At 35.5% G+C, this 22,702-nt stretch overlaps 1 protein-coding gene across 1 annotated transcript in view; it reads left to right on the top strand.

Annotated features, from left to right (window-relative positions):
• The window catches only part of mapk1 (mitogen-activated protein kinase 1), a 64,255-nt gene that overhangs the window by 16,887 nt on the left and 24,666 nt on the right, over window positions 1–22,702 (top strand). The window contains 1 exon segment of the mRNA NM_182888.2: window positions 18,150–18,332. Within this exon segment, the coding sequence (NP_878308.2) occupies window positions 18,150–18,332 (183 nt within the window).

Below are 22,702 nucleotides of genomic sequence, written 5' to 3'. Positions count from 1 at the left end.
ACAAAGGAGGCTGAGAAAAACGTTCAGTTTCTATGGAAATTTCATACAGCACTTGGAGGTTTTGGCATCTGATGTCTTTAACTATATAATGAATCTTCACTGCATTGTTTTGCGATTTTGTATTTTTCAAATAAATAAACAAATGCTATTGAAGTCAATGGTTACATTTCTCAAAATATCTTCTTTTCATGTGAAATAAACTTAGAAATGTTTCTGACAAGTAAAAGGTGAGTAAATGATAGCAATTATTAATTTTAGGTAAATAATCATCTTAAAATACATTAAGCGACCTTATGCATTTCTAATTATTTATCAAAAAGAAAAAGCAAACATGATCAAATTAGACCTGTTAAGTTTGTTTTTTTCATCGTTTCATCTCTTTTTTTTAAATCATTGTTTACTCTATTTGATTTAACTTCTAATGCATTTAAAAAATGATTTGTGCAGCACATTTGTCAAGATAATCATAAAATGCATTCATATTTTGGATGAAAAAAGCAATTAGTGTCGCATTCAGATGTACAGATTACTACTGATAATACCAATCGAGGTATCAGTCACAATTTTAAAAACACAATTGTGAAACATAGATCATTGAACTATTATACACATCCAAGATGCTATATTGTGCTTTTATTAATATAGCCTCAGTTCTCCAGCTTATTAAGTAATTAAAGTCATTTTTCTACATTGAGGGTGAGAGTTTCCTGTCACTGCGACCATTAAATGCGTCACTCGGTGTAAAGGCTTATCTCTCTATGGCTGTTTGCTTTTGCAGGTTGACTCACTCATTCAGAAGCTGGTATCTATAGCTGGAGTAAATTGAGATCTTGTGTGCCCTCGTTTTCAAACAGCACCTCTTCATTATTGTTGCTATTACATTTAATAATTACGATAATGACTGTTTGTCCACTTGAGCTTGAGTTCAGCGAATGGAGTCTGTTTGTACAGGTCAAAGTGTCTGTGATGATGAGAACTGAACGTTTCTGCATAGCAAAGGGGTTTTGTGCTTGAATATATCTGGGACAGGTTAAGACTTGATTCTCAGTCTGCCAGTATTAAAGGTGCTATATAATGAAAATCTGGATATAGGCAAAGATGAATTATAAGAGTTCAGTGTGGAAATAGTCATACAGTGAGTCTCAAATATTATTTCCTCGTTCCTCATGTAAATCATACAAGTGTAAATCCCTGATGGTATATGGGCCTATCAGAACACAGTACAGACTGTTATGTTGCACACAAGGCTATTAGTATTACACCCTCAACATTTGCATGTGCCATCAGTTTGCCAGACAAAACACAGGCTTTTACAGATCTTGGGCCCTATCATACATTCGGTGCAATAAGGCGCAAGATATGTTTCTATTTTCAGACCAGCGCAACCCTAATTTTCAAGTTTTGCACCACATTGTTTAAATGGCAAATCCATTTGCGCCACTTTATGTACTCGTGGGTGTTTCGGTCTAAAGCTGAGGTGTGTTAAGGCCCATTGTGAGTGCATTGTTATTTAGAGGAACTGAAACAGACCGTGCCACTGACCAACTGAAATCTGCTCTAAAGTCCAGCGCAGAGCGTGTTAGGTGTGCGCCTATGCGCGTCCAAACGCTGAAACATTGCTTAATAAACACAGGATTTACAGCAACACACAAATATCTTCACATAAAAAAATAAAGAATTAAAATGTTACAAAAATGAATATTTTCGACATAAATATAAAAACCACTGTCTGCATGCCTTCATCATCTCAAGGGGGCTTTTTCAGTTTATTCATGACAATTTGCATTTGTGTTATGTTGTTATTATTATTAGCATTATTAATTATTATATGCATATTTATATTTGTTTTAATAAAACAAGTTTAGTTTTATTTCAGCTAGAATACAAGCAGTTTTTAATAAAAAAAATAGCTTAAAGGGGCTAATAATATTGCCCCTAAAATGTTTTATTTCAGCTACATAACAGTCTAGAGAACAAACCATCGTTATACAATAGCTTGTCTAATTACCCTAACCTGCCTAGTTAACCTAATTAACCTACAGTAGTTAAGCCTTTAAATGTCACTTTAAGCTGTATAGAAGTGTCCTGAAAAATATCTTGTCCAATGTTATTTATTGTCATCATGGCAAAGATAAAATAAATCAGTTATTAGAAATAAGTTATTAAAACTATTATGTTAAGAAACGTGTTGGAAAAATATTCTCTCCATTAAACTGAAATTGTTGAATAAAATAAACAGGGGGGCTAATAATTCTGACTTTAACTGTATATACTGAATTTATGATGTTTCTTAAAAAATATTGCAAAATGTAATGACCCAGCTATTAGTCTATAAAATAATTCAATAAATATCTACATTTTTTACATAATGCTAATTTAAAAAAGAACAGGAAAGAAACAATTTGCTAAGTAATTATTGCATTGATTTGTAGGTACCAATCCAATAAATACTCAATCTAAAAATAAGGATAGTTTTTTTTACACAATTTCCATAAATATATTTTCCAAAAAATATATATTATAGCATGAAATAACATTAAATGCAATAAGAAATGTTTAAAAAAAAATCATGAATAGCCAAAAATGGCAAAAAAAAAATGTAAGAAAACAATTTCAGTTTATAGGTCTAATGTTAAATTGCATCTTTGGAAATTTAGGAGAAATATTAGAGACAAAGTTAATTCTTCAACACAATATAACTGAAATATAATCTTCAGCAAGTTATTTGTTCCCAAATCCCTCCTTAGCGTGATGCTAATCTGCACTGATTGGTCTGATGACCCAGTCTGTTGTAATTGATCAACTGCGTTCAGCACGAGATGGAGAGAAACGCCCACCACGGCTATGTGTAACAGATGTGTAACTACACAGCTAAGTAACACACTGAGTATCCGAGAGCCCAATGTAAGAATGCAATTAAGCAATGCAGTTAACCATCTGCATATTACTCTACTATAAACGCTAAACCAAAGTAATAACATACAAAATTAATCCACACAGTGACAAAAGTTGAACTATTTTGAAAATTGACAGCGTTTGTTCAAGAACAGCTGATGGTGGCCATAGAAAAAAGGCAAAGGATAGTGAGTTCAGGAACGCATTTAAATCGGTAAAGGAAGAAGCACTCGTCACGTTTCAATGTGGTTTTGGACACAATATGTGAACAGCCCCATACAGATTTAACCTGAGAGTTGCAGTACAAGCACTGATCTATAATAGATACGTGATTATAAGCCACGCGGGGCGATTACAACTAATAACACAAAATTAAACGCATATTATGCAAACTACACAAAACGAGGCAACACTTTTAATTACACTTGCATGTTATGATCCAGTGGAAGAAGAAACTGGTCCATATAAACTGCAACAGGCGCTAACAATGTCCCATGCAGTTGGACATTGTTTAAGTCAGAATTATTAGCCCTTCTGTGAAATTTTTTTTTTAATATAAATATTTCACAAGTTATCTTTAACAGCAAGGAATTTTTCACATTCTTTCCTATATATTTTTTTTCTTCTGGAGAAAATCGTATTTGTTTTATTTCAGCTAGAATAAAAGCAGTTTTTAATTTTTTTAAACCTACTTATAGGTCAATATTATTAGCCCCCTTAAGCAATATTTTTTGATTGTCTGCAGAAGAAACTACTTTTTTACAATGACTTGATTAAGTGCTCAAATTGCCTAATTAACCTAATTAAGCCTTTAAATGTCACTTTAAGCTGAATACTAGTATGTTTAAAAATATCTAGTCAAGTATTATGTACTGTCATCATAGCAAAGATAAAAGAAATCAGTTAGTAGAGATGAGTTATTAAAACTATTATGTTTAGAAATGTGATGAAAAAAATCTTCTTTTTCTTAAATAGAAATAGGGGGCAAAGGCCTGCTGATAATTCAGGAGCGCTAATAATTCTGACTTTAATAAACACAGTTAATTTCCTCCCTGTAAATAAGAAGAGGGAAATAAATACAATAAAAAAAAATGAAATAAACTGCTTTAAGCATCACTAGTAGCTATGTTTCCATCCAGCAATTTTTATGCGCATTTTGCATATGCGCATAAACAGGTTAATGGAAACGTCATGATGCACATACATTTTGAAAATGCGCATACTGAGTTGGATAACTTTTTATTTTATAAGAAAAGATGCGCATAAACTGCGATGGAAACAGTTTTACCAGTATGTCCAGTCCAGTATGCGCGTTAAAGTCATTTTGATATGAGATCATGTGATGATAAAAATGTGACTGAATGGACAAACCAGCCAGCTGAGCACATTGTAAACCATCTGAAATGTTGTTTTGGTCACTCTAAAATGCCTTACCGTTAAAGTATTAGTGTTATTATAATATTAATGACCTCCAGAATCAAGATCGTCTGTGCTCCGTGCCGACACTTTCAAATGCCACCGCGCGTTCACTGCTTTTGTGCGATAATTCAGTGTTGCGCATAAAGTTCATTCACATTTTTAGATGGAAACATAGCTAGTATAAGGAAAAGACTTTAATTAAAGCTACAAAAGTCCTTTAATTGAGCAGTGAGGGATTTTCTCCTTTTGTTTTTTGATTAGCAGGAACTGTCGGCAGCAGGAATATTGCACGCTGTCACTTTAAGAGCAGTACAGTTCGGATTTATGGTTTCTCTTTCACATGTCTTTTGATTCTCAACTCGTTTGTTTAATAATGAGGGTTAATATGAAATCACCAAACACCGTATTTTGTCACAAATGTGCATGTATTTGACCATTAAAGCACTCGCATAGATGACTTTAGATGTGCGTGTTCTGCTCGTCTCTGTGGCTGAGCGCACACACACACACACGCAACAGCATGCGATCTCTTTCGCGCTTTTATAAACATGAATGATTCAAATGTACATCAATGAATGATGCGCATCCCATGCTTCAATAGTTACATTACAGTGTATACTTTTAGTAATGTTCACGTGAAGCTGAGCTTTGCAGAGCAACAAATGTGTACAACTGGAAAGGGGCTTCATATGATGCAGTAATCGTTTTATCTCCAGTAATGTTTTTTCATAATCGTTAAAAGCCAAATTCGAAATTGAAACTGAATTTTTGATTAATTGCACAGCCCTAATGTACTTTATGGACGTCAACACATTCAAGCAAAAGATCCGAACCCACCACGATTCATTCATTGGACTCTGAGTTGACTATTTCGGTAAAGAATCAATGGTTTCAAACACGGCACACTTTCAGATTTAAACCTCAGCTGGATGTTTTCATTCACTTCGAGCTGTGTTACACACTGCATAAAAACTCATCTTCAAAAACCCCTTTAATGTTTCAGATTGTTTTCTCTGTGCATACCTGACACACAAAACAATTGATTTCAGAAATTTTCATTTTTTTCCCCAACTTTATTTATAGAAATTTTCAAAAATTTACAAATATCACACATTTTAGAATATTATTGTACACTGGCCAGACGCCGTATTTTACTACATTGGAAGTCAGCTGCTCCACCTACTCACTCTATGTGGATTAATGACATTTTTCTCTTCATAAAACTGGAACAAATCAGACACTGTTTGAAGGGTTCTTCTAAAAACTTTTATAAAATGTGGGGCTCTCTCCTTGAATATATGGAAATGTATACTCCCTGCATACTGGATGATAGTTAATTTTGACATTTTTCTCTGCTGTGTGACATCTCATGTGACATCAAGACCAGGCTTTTAGTTTGGTGTATAAACAATTGTTATGGTTGGTTGGCATTTTATTTTATTTCTTCTATTGTTGTTGTTTATTTTTTATTATTATTATTTTTTTATATAAATATATCTGGGGGTTAAAAATTGTCATAATCATTTAGAAATTTTCAGTTTTTTTAATAATGCATTGTAAGAACTCTCCTCAAATTAACCTGATTTGTCTTATTTTTCTTCTTTTCACCATGCTTGGATAACTGTATTGTACATGCAGTGAGGAATCCAGATACACTTTATTTTCTCCACCCTCAAGACCTTGTGCATACAAATGTACACACAAATATTAGTCGGTACATGCACACACTCGCACATGCCTACACACACACACACGCTCTGCTTGATGCAGGCTGTGTGGCTAGTACTGACTGGGCTGCGCATTTGTGCCAAACTCTGCCATGGTGCCAGTCTCCATGGCAACCCTTCTGCCAAGGACGTCAATCCTCCGTCACGTGCGCCAGCCTGGATGGGAGGAGGAGTGTCAGAAACGGCAGAGAAAGACAGCAGTGAGAGCTGGGAGAGTGCTTGTTTTTATGTGCATGGTTGCTGAGGGTGTGCGTGTAGTGTGTAGTTTTACTATGTGTGAGCTGGTGGTATCGAGTGCATCAAAAAGTCCAAAAGCATTTGCTCTATGATGATTGATCATTTTTAAAAATCATGTGTTGACTCGTGGGGTTGTAAAGAGTTCCTAAATTCATCAGAAATTCCGCTGCAGTATTAAACAATCCTGCTACTTTTTGTCCGTAGTTTTATGAGTGCTGTGAATTTAAATGTTTCTTTTCATATTGTTTTTTTCATTCATTCATTCATTCATTTTCTTGTCGGCTTAGTCCCTTTATTAATCTGAGGTCGCCACAGTGGAATGAACCGCCAACTTATCCAGCACATTTTTACACACCGGATACCCCTCCAGCTGCAACCCATCTCTTGGAAACATTCACACACACGCACTCATACACTACGGACAATTTAGCCTAGCCAATTCACCTGTGCCGCATGTCTTTGGACTGTGGGGGAAACCATGCAAACCATGCTACACATTTTACATTCTCCTAAACCAAACACACCTGATTAAAATCATCAGTTATATACAGTTGAAGTTAGAATTATTAGTCCCCTTCAAATTTTTTTCTTATTTTTTAAATATTTTCCAAATGATGTTTAACAGAGCAAGGACATTTTCAAAGTATGTCTGATAATATTTTTTCTTCTGAAAAAAGTCTTATTTGTTTTATTTCGGCTAGAATAAAAGCAGTTATTATTTTTTAAACACCATTTTAGGGACAAAATGATTAGCCCCTTTAAGCTATGTTTTTTCTCGATTGTCTACAGAACAAACCACTGTTATACAATAACTTGCCTAATTACCCTAACCTGCCTAGTTAACCTAATTAACCTAGTTTAGCCTTTAAATGTCACTTTAAACTGTATAGAAGTGTCTTGGAAAATATCTAGTAAAATATTATTTACTGTCATCATGGTAAAGATTAAATAAATCAGTTATTAGAGATGAGTTATTAAAACTATTATTTTTAGAAATGTGTTGAAAATCTTTTCTCACCGTGACACAGAAATTAGAGAAAAAAATAAATAAGCGGTATAATAATTCAGGGGGGCTAATAACTCTGACTTCAACTATATATATATATATATATATATATATATATATATATATATATATATATATATATATACTGTATATATAAACCATATAGGTGCAAGCTGCAATGACTGTCCTTTCCCTCCACCTCAAAATCATTTTAAAGTTGAGCGAACTTCGCATATTTCGCAGAGCTAAAAGCAAGACAATTCCTTTCATTGTGGTTAGTGTGGCACAGATGCTAGAACTCGCCTTTACGCCTGCTCAACGTTGTAAATTGTTTGGCAAGTGTAAAGACATCTGATATAGGTCACAATTAAAAAACGTGTAAACGGACAGACAAAAAAATCAAGCAACAAATCGGAATTGGGCATCAAGACCTGACAGCGTAAATGGGGCCTATTTCTTAATTATCAAAGGGCAGACCCCCCAAACACCCTTGTATTTTGCACCAAGGGTTTGACACACAAAGGAGACATCTAAAACATGCAGTGTTGGTGGTCCTTTTCGTGTGTGTGTGTGTGTGGTATTTTTGTTTTTAAATTCATTAATTACACTATGTGCATCATGGGTAATGTAGTTTACTGCCAAAAGTCTGCTGTTAAAATGAGTTGAATGAATGCGAATGGATGGGTTCAGCATATAATCAATTACCAAGCTTGCTTTGTTAGTTTTCTCAATTAATGTGTGTGTGGAGAAAATGAGACCCGACCGTTGCACTTAATTGAATTGGTCAAATCATTCATAACATTTCAACGCTTTAACAACGGCTAGAATCATAATGATGACTTGGTAAACACCCTTCACATTTCCTTCTCCAAATGCAGAAATCTAGTTTTGTGCAATAAGGCCTGTTTGATCCTCTTGTTCAGCCTCTAAAGAATGGTGAAAGCGTTCAACCCTGTTAATGTCTTTAAGATTTTCAGCTTTAGAAAATGTGAAAAGCCTCTTACTGGCACAGCTGTAAAATGTGCAGGCGTTCTGGGTTAGGAATAGAAAAGAGAGGATTATCCAACCTTGTGGTATCCCGGGCCCTTTTTCGTCGAGTCTTAGAAACGCCTTCGCCCTCAGAAGGTGCATTGAAATAGATGCATCTCGTTTTTCTTTACACATCTTTATGGTAGACGCCTGCTAAAGGGATCTTATGAAGGCACAAATAGACTTGTAAAATGCCAATAATGCCCTGTTGCATAACACAATCTAAATGGGTGAACTTATGAAACTGAAAGCTGGTATGGGTTACATTTCAGCCTAAATAAAAAAATAATAATTGTGACATATTTATACATGATGGTATTCCTTTTAATGCATGCTGATTTTATTTTACTAAAATATGGTAAAACACATTATGGTTGATATTTTTGGCTTGAGAAATGTCTGCATTTGAGGTAATATTAGTTGAACATGAACGCTAGCATACAATTTAACATTAATTTTTTTTATTTATTTATTTATTTATTTATTTATTTATTTATTTATTTATATCAAATCTGGATTTCACCATATCCAGATGTGAAAAGCTCTCGAGTAAAAAATGTTCCTTACAAATGTATTTTTGTCGCGTGTTGGCAGACCACAGTAATCCACACGCTGCGCCCTCATAGTGGGGAAATGGAAACAAAACCTTTGTTGCAGTACATTTATAAAAGCAATGCTGACTTCCCATGTCTCCGAACAATTCTTCTTCCACTTGTTTTAATTACAGTTGGCAGTCAAGCCGCCAAAAATTATCGGTCACCAAAAATAGGTTATGTTATTTGATGGACTCTCTAAATTGTGGCTTCAGGCATTGTTGGACTACTTTTTTTAAATCTGAAAGCTTGAAATCAACTGATGTCAAAATATGTTTTGTTATTGTTCACTATGAAAATTAATTAATAGAGATAGCATTTTTGCCATATCGCTCAGTCCAAGTTTATAGTCTTTAAAATGTTTTAATTATTTATTGTTGTTAGTTTTTTGTTTAATTTTTACCTGGACACATTCTTTAAAGAGATTGGCAAAATCGTCATCCATGTTTTTGCCCAAATTGTAAAGACCAAACAAGTTAAACTACAACAATTTCATTTCAAATATTTAAATAAATTAGTTTTTTTATTTTATTATTATATATTTTTTATTCTATTCAATTTTATTATTTTAATTTATTTATTTTATTTAATGTAATTTTATTTTATTTAAATAATTCAAATTAAATGATTTAAATAAAATGATTTAAAATAAACATTTTAATTTTAATTAATTAAATTTAAATTAAATAAATAACTCAATTTACTAATTTAATCTGAGTTATTTATAAATTATAAAGCATTTAATTTAAGCATAAACATATAATTTATACAGCATATAACATTTAAATCACTGTACTAAAGCCTTGCATGGATGTTTTCTCAAACCTTCAGCTACAGTTCATGCAGAACACTTAAACACAGAGATTTGTGTTGTTGTTTTACATCTGTGCAAGCTTCTCCTGATATTCAGTCTTCGACATGTTCACATGCAGCTCTCCAGCCATTCTGCTCGCAACATTTTCATGCAGATCCTGCTTTATTTATAGAGATCTTTATTATTTTCTGGCATGACGGTCTTTTCTTCTCCTCCTCTTTGGCAGCGAGGGTATCTGGCATTGTCAGATTGAGCGTTGTGTAAACTCAGTAGCAGCGTTCAGTTCGTCTCCTCCTCCTCCTCCTTCACATCACCATCGCAACAGCCTGTTGCATAACTGCTCTCCACAAACGTCTCGACTGCCCCCCGTCTCTGTGGAAACCAGCCTCTTTCTCTCTCTCTCTTTTGCTTTTTTCAAAGTCTCTCCATCTCTGCATCTCTCTCTCTCTCTCTCTCTCTCTCTCTCTCTCTCTAATTTAAACATTGCTTTAATAGCATGGCAAATGTTACATGTTTAAAGTTTACATAAAAAAAACTCTAACGTATGTAACATAAAACACAGTAAGCAGAGTAAATAGTAATAATAAAAAGAAAATCTGAATAAACTACATTTAACAATCAACATTTTAGGATAAAGCCTTAATAATAAATAATAATAATCAGCATATTTACAGTGGTCAGTCAATTATTAGCATTTAGAAGTGCGTGTGAGTGTGCATGTGTGTGCGCGCATGCGTACCTACGTGCGTGTAAGCATGCATGCATGTTCGTGTGCGTGCAGGCATGCATGCAAGTGTGTGAGCGTGCATGTGAGCATACGTGAGTGTCAGCAAGCGTGAGTGCTAGAGTGCATGAGTGTCAGCGTGTGTGCGAGTGTCAACATGCGTGTGAGCGTGAGTGTATGCGAGCGTGAGTGTCAGCAAGCATGAGTGTGAGCTTGTTAGCGCAAGCGTGCGTTCGTGAGTGTCATCGTAAGTGTGAGTGTTTGCGAGTGTCCGAGGGTGGATGTCAGCGTGTGTCTAAGTGTCAGTGTGCATGCAAGCGTGAGTGTCATCGTAAGTGTGAGTGTCTGCGAGAGTGGGTGTCGGCGTGTGTGTTTGAGCAAGTGCGTGTGAGCATGCATGTGCGTGTAAGCATGCGTGCAAGTGTGGGATCGAGCGCGAGTGTGCAAGCGTAAGTGTCAGCGAGGGTGCGTGTGAGTGCTAGAGTGCATGAGTGTCAGCGTGTGTGTGAGAGTGAGTGTGCGAGTGTCGGCGTGATTGCATGCGAGCATGAGTGTCAGCAAGCATGAGTGTAAGCGCGAGTGTGCGTGCGTGCTTGAGTGTCATCGTAAGTTTGAGAGTCTGCTAGCGTGAGTGAGTGTGCAAGGGTGAGTGTCAGCGTGTGTGAGTGTGTTTGTGTCAGTGTGCATGCAAGGGTGAGTGTGTGCGAGAGTGCATGCAAGAGTGCAAGCATGGATGTTTGCATGAATGCGAGTCTGCGAGCTTGAGTGACACTGAATGTGAGCTAGCGTGCATAGGTGTGAGCATGAGTGTCATTGTGCGTGCGAGCATAGATGTCAGCTCGAGAGCGTGAGTGTGTGCGTGCGAGCGTGGCAGCGTGAGTGTGTGCGTGCGAGCGTGGCAGCGTGAGTGTGTGCGTGCGAGCGTGTCAGCGTGAGTGTGTGCGTGCGAGCGTGTCAGCGTGAGTCTGTGCGTGAATGGCAGCGCGAGTGTGTGGGTGCGAGCGTGAGTGTTAGTGTGCGTGCATGTCAGCGTGTGTACGTGTTTTCAAAGCGCACCACTGATGTTTTTATTGGTGCAAATCAAATGCAGATTGATCAGCGCATTTGAAATTTTTGTTTCATTTAAATTCAGCTGCAAACAGGGCCTTGAACAGGTCTGATATTTGCCAGAAATAACGAAACAGTCAGTTTCGTTATTTCAAGTGGATACGCGCGGGTCAGTGCGCAAATAGGAAGGGATGCACATACGGTATGTCACGCTCCCGTTTTCCAGAGAGCCGCGAGTGAACCAACCAGGCTGCTTCACACTTTGTATGGATGTAAACAGTAATAAAGGTAGACTAATTACCTCAGATTAACGATTAACAATTCCATATACAGATCCTCTCACAGTGATGATCATTACATCACATATCCACCTCACATTCAGCCTGACATCAGTACACTTGTTCAGCCCAACACAGGCTAGAATTCTCTCACTAAACATAAAAATATAAATGAATGAATGAAGGAATAAATAAATAAATAAAAATGAACTAAGATGAAGCAATCAATCAAACAACGCTTTGGCATTTATATGAAGTTGATATTATGATGCTGGTTTTTAAAATATTTTTTTTTGTGTGTAAAATTTATTCTTTTTTATTTAGAGTTTTTATGAACGTTTATTGAAAATTTAACAGAATTATTATTATTTATTTTATTAACAAATTAACTGTATTGGTCTTGTCCTCTAAAACCGCCCCAGAGTCTAATGTGGCCCCTTGGAAAAATGAATTGCCCACCTTTGAAATAAGCCTAAATTGGACAATGCATGTTACTGTGCAAATGAAAACATTGCAAATCAGCTTTAGTTATTAGCATAACTGCTTCCATGGAAGCCAATTAGACCAAAATAAGTGTGGACTGTGGAACGCAAACAAAAAAGATACTCTGAGGAAAAGATGCTGTGCAGAGTCAAGATGTGGGAAAGCGCAGTCCTACAGCTGCCCTCTTTTTGGTCCCAGCATTAGGGAAAAAGTGGATGTACTTTATTATTTTTTTTAACTTCCAGACCACGCCAGTAAGAACCATTTGTTCACTTCGTTTTAGTTTACTTCATATTAGTTCACTTGTGTTTGATGTAGAGTTGTGCCGTACAAACAAGGAACAAGTCTAAACTGTAAAACAAAAAACAAAAGAAACATACAATTTACAGTAAGAAGGGCAGCTGTAATTGCCAAAAGTTTATTGTTAAAAATATAGTGGAAACCACAAAAATAAACTTTTTATTTATTTTATTTTTTATTTATGGTAAACTACCATATTTACAGTCAGTACGTTTACTTGGACATCAATAATTCGATTTTAAAGCGATTAAGACAATACTCTGATTAATAGTCAACCAAGTAGGCAGCGATTTTTGTGACGTGGAGTATGCCGATTTTAGTCACATTATTAAAGTGCAGTACAGACGTGTAAACACCTTAATCTAACTATTACCGCCATGATAAGACTTTTCGCGGTGTTTTGCGAAAGGATAGTACACACACACACACACACACACACACACACACACACACACCTACCGAGTCAGTGCAGACCATAGACACCTGCATTGTATTGCAGAGGTTTTTTTTTTATTTGGTACATTCAGCATGTGGTATGAACTTGCATTAAAACAACACTCTTCCAGCAGTTCATAGTTGCATCCTGTGTCTTGTTTGTCACGGGGGCATGCAGGAAATGATTCTGAATAAAAGTGAAAGTGCCAAACTGCAGTTAAAGTTGACAAATTAGATATGAAACACCCAAATTTCATGAACCCGGGATCATGAAAGAAACATTTCAAAAAGCAACTCATGTAAACGCCTTAATCTTATCCGTCTTAATTACTGATGTCCATGTAAACGTAGTCACTGTCAATACACCAATGTTTGACAATTGGGCCCACTGGTGTAAAAACTGAGAAAAACACAAAATACAATTTTAATATTTAAGTGTATACATTTTTATTAACTGTAACATATTTAACCTGTCATACATATGTAAAAATATTTACTCCGATTTGGACGGCATGCCATTAAAATTTCAAAAATTTCATTAAGATTGATTAAAAATAGCAACGACACTTGTGACGTTACATTAAATAAGACTTTAAGACACTTTTTCGCCTTATATCCAACGTAAGCAATTGGGAGAGATAAGTGGAGTCTGTCTAGAAATATGTTACGTCATTTTAGTTCGCCCAGTAGCCAATGTCGGGCGGTGTTGTGCAAAATAGAGTGTGGTGTTGCTGGGTATGTTTCTGATATTTACAGCTTTTAATCATACGGCTGTTGTGCATTTATTATTGCTTTCAGCTATTTGTCATGTATGTATTATACACAGCTATTCATTGAAATGTGAAGGTTATTTTTTTTTTCTTATAGTTGTTGTGAATTGTATCGTGTTTAATGGGGTTTGTGCTTTGCGCATTGTTTTTGATTTGTATGTACGCGCTCGTCCTCGCACTTTTGTTCACAGTTTTATTACGTTCAATTTTAATATTTAAGATACATTTTTATTAACTGTAACATTTAACCTGTTATTCATATGTAAAAATATTTACTCTGATTTAAACAAATAAGTTTGCAGGCCAGAAAGCATGTATGCAAGTATATAAGAATGACATACACAAATAAAACATGAATCAAATGCATTTTTGTAAATGAATAACACAAATATATGCACAGCTAACTAGAAATAGGAGACATTTGAGCTTGTTTTACACAGAGATTTACACAAACAAAACTGCATTAGATGTTGGACAGTGGGAAAATTGTGATTTTGACAAAATAAGGGGGAAACGTGTTATTTCAGCAGGGTGAATTAGTGGGAGAGATATTTAATTGATTATTTAATGTAACATGCAAAATGTGGCCTAATTTTTCCTCACGTATCACAAGTATTTCTGTAATCATGGGCATCAGTGCATTTATTTAAACAAGTCTTAATACTGCACTACTAAATAATGTATTATGCACAGTAGGGTTGTAACAATATACCGGTATGACGGTCTACCACGATTTGAACATGCACGATTATCATACCATGAACAATTGCATATCAACGGTTTTAACCCTTAAAGACAGAGACAGCCGCCCGCGGCTAAAAATAAGTATTGCTCTTAAATGTTTAATAACTTTTGATCCGCTGATCCGATTCATACAATTCAAAGATTGGCATAAAGAAGAGAATCTCAGCTTTCCAGTGCTGTACATAACATTCGCGGACTTTCAGAGGCTCCGGAATCAGTGCGGTTACGTCATCAAAATTTGACAACGCTGATTTGACAAAGAAACGCTCGTCACTGTGTCTCCGGACAAACCAGACATGATACATTGATGCACTGTCCCTCCTCCATGCCCAGATTGGTTCAAACTCGCTATATCACAACCAATAAGCATAGGTTTCGCTTTTGTTTGTGGACCAACAGTGAGCTTTTTGAACAACACGGAATGAGAGATAGGCATACATTTTATGCGCGGCTAAATAAAATGCAAAAAAAAAGTTTTGCATGAAACAATTCTCATACTAAGTACTTTTGCATGCACAGCAGCACAGAAACATGACAAAACAGTGACACAGTAAAGACGAACTGCTGCTCTTGCTGTTTTCAAAAGACGCAAATGAAGGTGCAGCTGTTTGTCTGCATTGCAGACAACCATATCCAAATCCATATCCACAGACAACCATATCCATGCTGGCACATAAAACCTAAGGATGTTCCATATTGAATCTAGTTTCGTTATGTAACTATTTATAGTATAGTAAATATTTATATCTATTTTTTACTGAGGATTTGCACCATGTTTATTTGGACTTTATTTGGACTTTGACACATTATTTATTATTTTCATTGTAAGTGGTGTTGTTTATAGTAACTGAAAATATATTATTTGGAAAAAGTCAAATTTGCTTCACTGTTCTATTATTTTGTAACATTTGTAACATACCGTATACCGCGAAACCGTATTGTTTTAGACGATTATCATACCGTAAAAAATTCATACCGTTACAACCCTAATGCACAGCAGAACATACCTTTACTTTGAGCTTGCTTCTCTTCTTTGCTTTTCTTTTCTTTCTTTTCGGCTCTGGAAAGACGCTGTTTGGAACCCATTTCATTTTAAATTAAAATTTGATTGAGATCGATTAAAAATAGCAAAAACACTTGTGACGTTACATTACTTAAGACTTTAACACACTTTTTCGGCTTTATATCCAACGTGAACAATTTGGAGAGATTTGTGGAAGCTGTGTACATGGGCGATGTTAGCGTGTGGTGCTGCTGGGTATGTTTCTAATATTTACAGCTTTTATTCATACTGTTGTTGTGCATTTATTATCGCTTTCAGTTATTTGTCATATGAATTATACAGAGATATTATTTTAATGAAATTTGGAGGTTATTTTTTTACCGGCGTTGTGAATTGAATGGGGTTTGTGCATCGCGTATTGTTAATGATTTGTATGTGCGTGCTTGTTCTCGCACTTATGTTCACATTAAATATACAAGAGCAGCGTTCATGAGGCCCTCCAAGAAATGCGAGGCCCTAGGTGACCGCCTATATTGCCAGTTGGACGGGCCAGAACTGCACATGGCACTAGAGTAATGCGGTAAAAATTATTTATCAACATTATATTTAACATGAAGCTGAAATCATCACTGCTGAGAAAAACAAACAAACATTAATGTTAACTAGAAAGGAAGTGTTATGCAGGGAATTCTGGGAAAGTCCACTTACGGTTATTCATTTTAAATTAAGGAAACTTTCCTTTAACCAGGTTATGCATTTTTACTGTATATATTTTTAAATCTACTGCTAATTACGGCAGTGTTATACAGTCTACAGAAAGATTGAAAGTAAAATATGATGCTGTGCTAATGTTGCATCACACAAGTGAGTTCCTTTTTTTTTACGTGTTCGTGTTGCTTTGTCTGTTATTACAGATCAAGTGTTTATATGTGTTTAAATCTAAATCCAAATCTCCTAATCTTAAATCTCAGCAGTATCCATCAGTGAAGGATGGTTGCTGTCAAACATACATGCAGAAGTTTACATGAGTGGCACACAGCTGTCCTGTTGAACTTTGAAAGCTAGTCTTAGAAGTTAAGCCTTATAGTGTTTAAATATGCAAACTCTTACGCCAGTGGGTGTTTATGTCTGAGTCTACAATACGCCACACATATTCAAATAGGTTATTCAGAAGAGAGTAGTCAAAACAGGACGAAGAACCCCTGTCAATTCTATTCTCTAAGTTCATGACTCCTTTAAAATACACTCGCACATAAATGAAACCCCAGATGTGTGGAGCCGCATCATTAATGTAATTGTGCATGTTTGGTCTTGAATTGTGACCTGTTTATTGGTTTGGTTTGTGCTGTGCACGAGCAGTTGGTACAGATTCTGCATGATTGTGAAACTGACAAATTTAGCAGTAACAGTGTGTCAGCATAGCAGTGCAGAGCATGCACATGCAAACTACACATGCCAAGTTCATTCAACTCAGTTTGAGTTCAGTGGAAGTTATTTTATCATTCATTCATTCATTCGTTCATTCATTCGTTCATTGCTCCATTCATAATTAGTCCGTTCATTTATTAGTCCATCATCTCTCCATTTATTTGTCCATCTCTTTATTTATTCATTCATTAGTCCATCTCTCTATTTATTAATTTATTCGTCCATCTCTCCATTCATTTGTCCATCTATCCATTCTTTTATTCATTCATTCATTAGTCCATCTCTCCATTCATCAATCCATCCATCTCATTATTCATCCATCCATTCATCCATCTCTCTATTCATCTTTTCATTTACTCATTTGTCCACCTCTTTACATTTATTCATTCATTCATTCATCTCTATTCATTTCATTCATTAATTTGTCCATCTCTCCATTCAGTCATTCACTCATCTCCCTATTTAGTCATTCAATCGTTCATCTCTCTATTCATCTTTTCTATTATTCATTTGTCCACCTTTACATTTTTTCATTCATTTTTCATTCTCTATTCATTCATTCCTTCATTCAATTATTAATCCATCCATCTCTCTATTCATTAACTTGTCCATCTCTTTTAAATTTTTTTCATTGATTCATTCATCACACTATTCATTAGTTTATCCACCCATCTCTCTACTCATTTCATTCATCCATCCATATCTATGGATTTGTTTATTCAGTCATTTGTCCACCTCTATTCCTTTGTTGTCTATTGTTGTTTTAATTTTAGACTTAAACTTTTTTTTTGTTAACGTTTATTTTATTTAAGTTACATAAACTATTGTTTTGTGAACCCCAATTCATATGAAGATCATAGTTGCCTTTTAAGTTCTTGTTGTACACTAATTATTTTTTTTATAATCTATGACAAATACAAACAAAGTGAGATCATCTCAAACCATTTTAATTTTGTGAAAATGAGTAAGGACAATTTTAGAACCCATTTTGTCTTCTTCAGTCCTGCAAGTGTTTAGCCCATTTCTTTAAGCCAATCCTTCCAAAAGTGCGCAAAAGGGATTTCAGATTGTCTTTGCCACTTTTCATAGTGTGTACTTTTTGTATTAAGTCACCTGACACTTTATTCCTTTAACTAGCTTGCACTAAGCTGTCTTTTGTAAACAAGAAAGAGTCATGATTGATCTGACACATTTTTTTTTCTCTCTTTTGTTTTCAGTTCAGCATATGACCGTGACAATAAAGTACGTGTGGCGATCAAGAAGATCAGCCCGTTTGAGCACCAGACGTACTGTCAGCGCACACTGCGTGAGATTAAAATCCTGCTCCGCTTCAAGCATGAAAACATCATCGGTATCAACGACATCATCCGCACGCCCACCATCGACCAGATGAAAGACGTGTATCCTTTCAAAAGCATTGTGAAGATGTTGAGACTGCAGAAGCAGTGGAATGTTTGGACATGAAGTGACCAATATTGGAACGTTAACTCATTTAATCATTAAGCAGATGCTTTTATCCAAAGAGACTTACAAATGTGGACAATAGAAGTAATCAATATATAGTATATATCACAGAGACGCACACTGGAGAGAGAGGTTTTGTTGATAGGTTAGATTTTAAGGCAAAATAGAATAGAATGGAAGCTGAATAAATATATATATACATGTTGTTTAGATGAAAAATTTAGATGATAAAGTTATTGTGATTAGAAAGTGATTTTTTTTTATTTATAAATAAATAAAGGCAGAATAGAAAATATATTAGAAAGTTATAAGGCATAGGGATGGGTACCGAAATTCGGTACATTATCAGTATTGGTGCTACGTTATAATAGACAGAAGTATCGATAAGCAATGACATTAACGGTTCTGCTATCAGTACTGGAGAATTATTGCTGAATTAGCATTACTTATAGTAGCATAGTTTAACTGCCCAACCTTTTCTAATTTACTATATTTGATATTCGTCTGCACAGTTGGCAAACTCGCATGAGAAATGCTTGTGTTTCGGCGAGCGGATTAAGTATGAAAGCCTTCACAGTTCTCGGCTGTGCATGCGCACTCGGCGGAAGCTCGCGCTAAAGCTGGATTTATACTTTTGCCACATCATGCACCTCCACTGACTGCATGTGCACCTCGCGAAACGGACGAGGCTTTTATACTTGCCCCGTTCACCGTTGTGATATTGTGGGGCGGTCAAATGAATCTGACTGTAAAATCAGTCCGATAAACAGAAAGAGAAAGTTTCTAGAACTACGTCATATCACTACTATCATTCAGTATTTTTAAAGTAATTATTTTTTATTATTTTTATAATTTATTTTGTTGACCGTTGGATAGCGAAGGGGTGTCAAGGATGTAAGTTAAGAGCTGGGGCAGGGTTTGGTTGTTGCGGACGAAAGTGAAGAGTGTTGGGGAGTCGCGAAACAAAGTGAAAGTGAACAGTGGATGGGGGAGAAGGGTGAGCGAGGAGGGGGTTGGTAAAATGAGGTGCCGGATCAGATTTCAGATGTGCCAGATCCGGCGTGTTCCGGCACAAATTAAGCCCTGATGACAACAGAACATGGGTTGCTCTACAAATATTTTTATTATGGCATAAAGGAATAAAAAACAAAAAACAAAAAAGTACACTAAAAAATACAGATTTTTTTTCTTCTTTTTTTAGATTTAACCCACTCCAAAATTCACACATTACTGTCTGGTTCGTTTTTGTCTTATACGCGCACTGTTCACTCGAGTCAAAAAAAAAAAAGCACTCTGCTAGCCGAAATCATGCCGCTCGCACCCAAAGCCTCGACAAACCTCCACAAACTCCACAATGACATCATATTGCCGCATTCCACACCGACTTGCGCGCACAGACAACTCGTTAGCTTGCGGAGTGAAAACAAACAGGTTGTATTTCCAGAGTGAACAGCAACAATGCCTGTAGCAACAAACGTAGCAAGTTTTTTTGTATAAGCAGAAACGCAAGCAGTGTGGCTATGTCAAAAGTATCTTTCAAAAGTGCATTAACAGCAATGAAAAGTAATGAAACGTTTTTGACTGTCTAGCTACTAATGGTAACGTTCCATCATCCACATTGTTATGCCAGCAGTCAATCACCTTAATTAGTATAATATTAATAAACAAGCAAAAACATTCGGTTACAATGAAAGCAGTGTGTTTAGTCTGCAGTAATCTAATAACTTAAACATTAAAATTGTCTTTACATCAGCGGTATTTGCAAATTTAGCCTATGAATAGCCTAATAATATATTAAGAAATTATATTTAAAAAAAATATATATATTTTTATGTTGTGAGATGCTCCAAAACTGTATTAAAATCACAGTTAACTCCAAAAACACAATTAACTCATATATGTAAATGCGTTAATGAAAAAGCATAAACATTAAACTGCATTTTGCAACTCAAAGAGGGTTTTTTCTACTGCAGGGAGCACAATAAACCAAGAATGATCCCGACTTCTGCCAGAAGAGTCAAACATGTTGATTTTTCTCCAAAAGAACCATTGTACATTTTTTTTTTTTTTTTTTTACAGAAAAAAATAACATTGAATTAAATGTAATAATAAAATTCATTAAAAACGTAATAATAAAATAAAGTGTTGTTAATTCTGTTCAATTTGTTTTTTGTTTTCATTAAAAAAATCACTATAATAAGTACCAATAAGAGAAGTACCGAACCAATAAGTGGTATCAATAAAAGTTGTAATACCGTTAAAACCTTAACGATACCCATTCCTAATATAGTAGGGTTCGCACAAGGTGCTTAAAGTGCTTTTAGAAATTCGAGTGCTGGAATACCTAGAAAATTGGCTTGTTTTGTTGAAAAGTGCTTAAAATTACCAAGGAGAATTTGTATGCAATTTTCACGCCGGAAAAATAAAAATGTTTGTGAACTGATATGAAAAGTGACCAATCACAGTCTAGTTTTACGTGAAACGTAAAGGCAGGACAAAGGCCTTTTTGTGTTGCAGTGACAAAAAAACTACTTAAAAACAAGTGTTTTATTGGAATAATGCTTTTCGGATGTTTTCACCATAGAGATGTCTGTGTTATTAAAAAGAGTAATTAAACCGCGGACATACTTTCTGCTATTTTGACGATCGACACACATTTGGCTTTCTTCTAACAGTTTACTTGTCTATTTTGCCAAATTATTTAAGTTTAAGATCCATAGACTGTAAAATATATGGACGTAGTATCCGTGACGTCACCCATTGGTTTCTGAAGAGCGCAAAAGAAGCCACAAGTAGGCGCGGCCAACCGTCGCCATTTTGGTCACGCGTCATTACACCCACGGCGGGATACCAAACAAGGGCAAAGAGGCGGAGAGTGAGCGGAGCTACAGACACCTGCTAGCATTTAGCTTGGACCTGGTTCAGACACACTTTACTTTGGGAGAAACGCTTAATACTTTATCACTTGTGACTCGTTTGTATTCTGACCACTTGTGCTTGGTTGTACACTATATCAATAAAGTGTTTAGACTTTTAAAAACACTGCTGTAATACATTGAGCCACTAAACATTGTTCTTATGACGTTTTTCAACAGGAGGAAAACGCGAATTACTTACAAACACTTCAGATATAGTCTGTGTTAGTTACTGTAAGACTATTGATAAAATCCAGCATAACACTGTATGACAACGCTTCAGATGACTGATCTAGAGCCTACAGCTAATCAATCTGACAGATTCTGGAGTGCATTACAGCTCTAAATATAAATATAAACGATAAATGATCTTAAATAAAACAAATACATGTACAGAGATGGTATATAAGTATATAACTTTACTCACATGGGAAACAGAGGCCACGTGAATGGTTTGTGAGCACAATTAAGTGCCCTCAGCATGCCATGCCATCTAATAATTGTAGGAAACAAGTCCAAAAGGCAGTTGACTGTGTAAAGCCACATAAAACAAAACAGAAATACGATAAATATGCTGAGTTCAGTGGCTAATCTGCAGAGGTGACGTGACGGCGACCAGCGAGACCTAACTGTCACTCAAGTGGCCACTCCCTTAATTATGCAAACTTAATATAACTTAATATAAAGGAAACGGATGAGTTATAAAAAAATTCACCCCCCTCACAGTTGTCATGAAGGGTAATATTACCTGTATTAACCAAAATCTTTTTTTGTACCAGGCTGTAAACACCTTTTTTTCTGCTGTAAAGTTGGCCATTCTAACAGTGGGCTCAATTGAAATTTGCTCTGTTTTGGAGCCAGGAGCGGCCAGGACTAGCGGAATTTCGAATGAATTGCAGTTTTAGTTACTTCCGTATTGGCTTCCTGAGGGAGAGCGGGAGGTTGCCGCTTGTTAAGATCAAGTGTAAAATAAAATCTCCATGTGATGTACAGCTATTTAAGAAACACATTTGTCATATTGTAAAGACAAGAATGAGCAAATTAAAAAATATTGTAAAATATGTCAATGAAAGGCAAAAATTGTATCTTTTCATCATATGCTATAATGAAGCCTTTTAAAGCTTGAAAATATTGTTTAAAAATGGACAAAAAGTGTCTCTATGGTCTTATTGAGTATGTGCTAGCTTGTTTTGCCAGTGCTATTGAAATCGACCATACTTCCTTTGTTAGTGCAAATTCTTTTATATGCTGCTTTTAAAACAAGTTTACATTTTAAAAAGGGCCTTAATGAAAATCAGATTTCTTTTTTAAAAGTAACTAACTAGTACTCTAAGTAGTTTAAAAGAGTACCTTTACTTAATATTTGTATTATTTACTAACATTTGTATTAT

Source organism: Danio rerio, chromosome 5 (genome assembly GCF_052040795.2).
Source record: "Danio rerio strain M-AB ecotype USA chromosome 5, GRCz13ab, whole genome shotgun sequence".
Lineage (NCBI taxonomy): Eukaryota > Metazoa > Chordata > Actinopteri > Cypriniformes > Danionidae > Danio > Danio rerio.
This window is presented reverse-complemented; position numbering and strand designations above follow the sequence as displayed.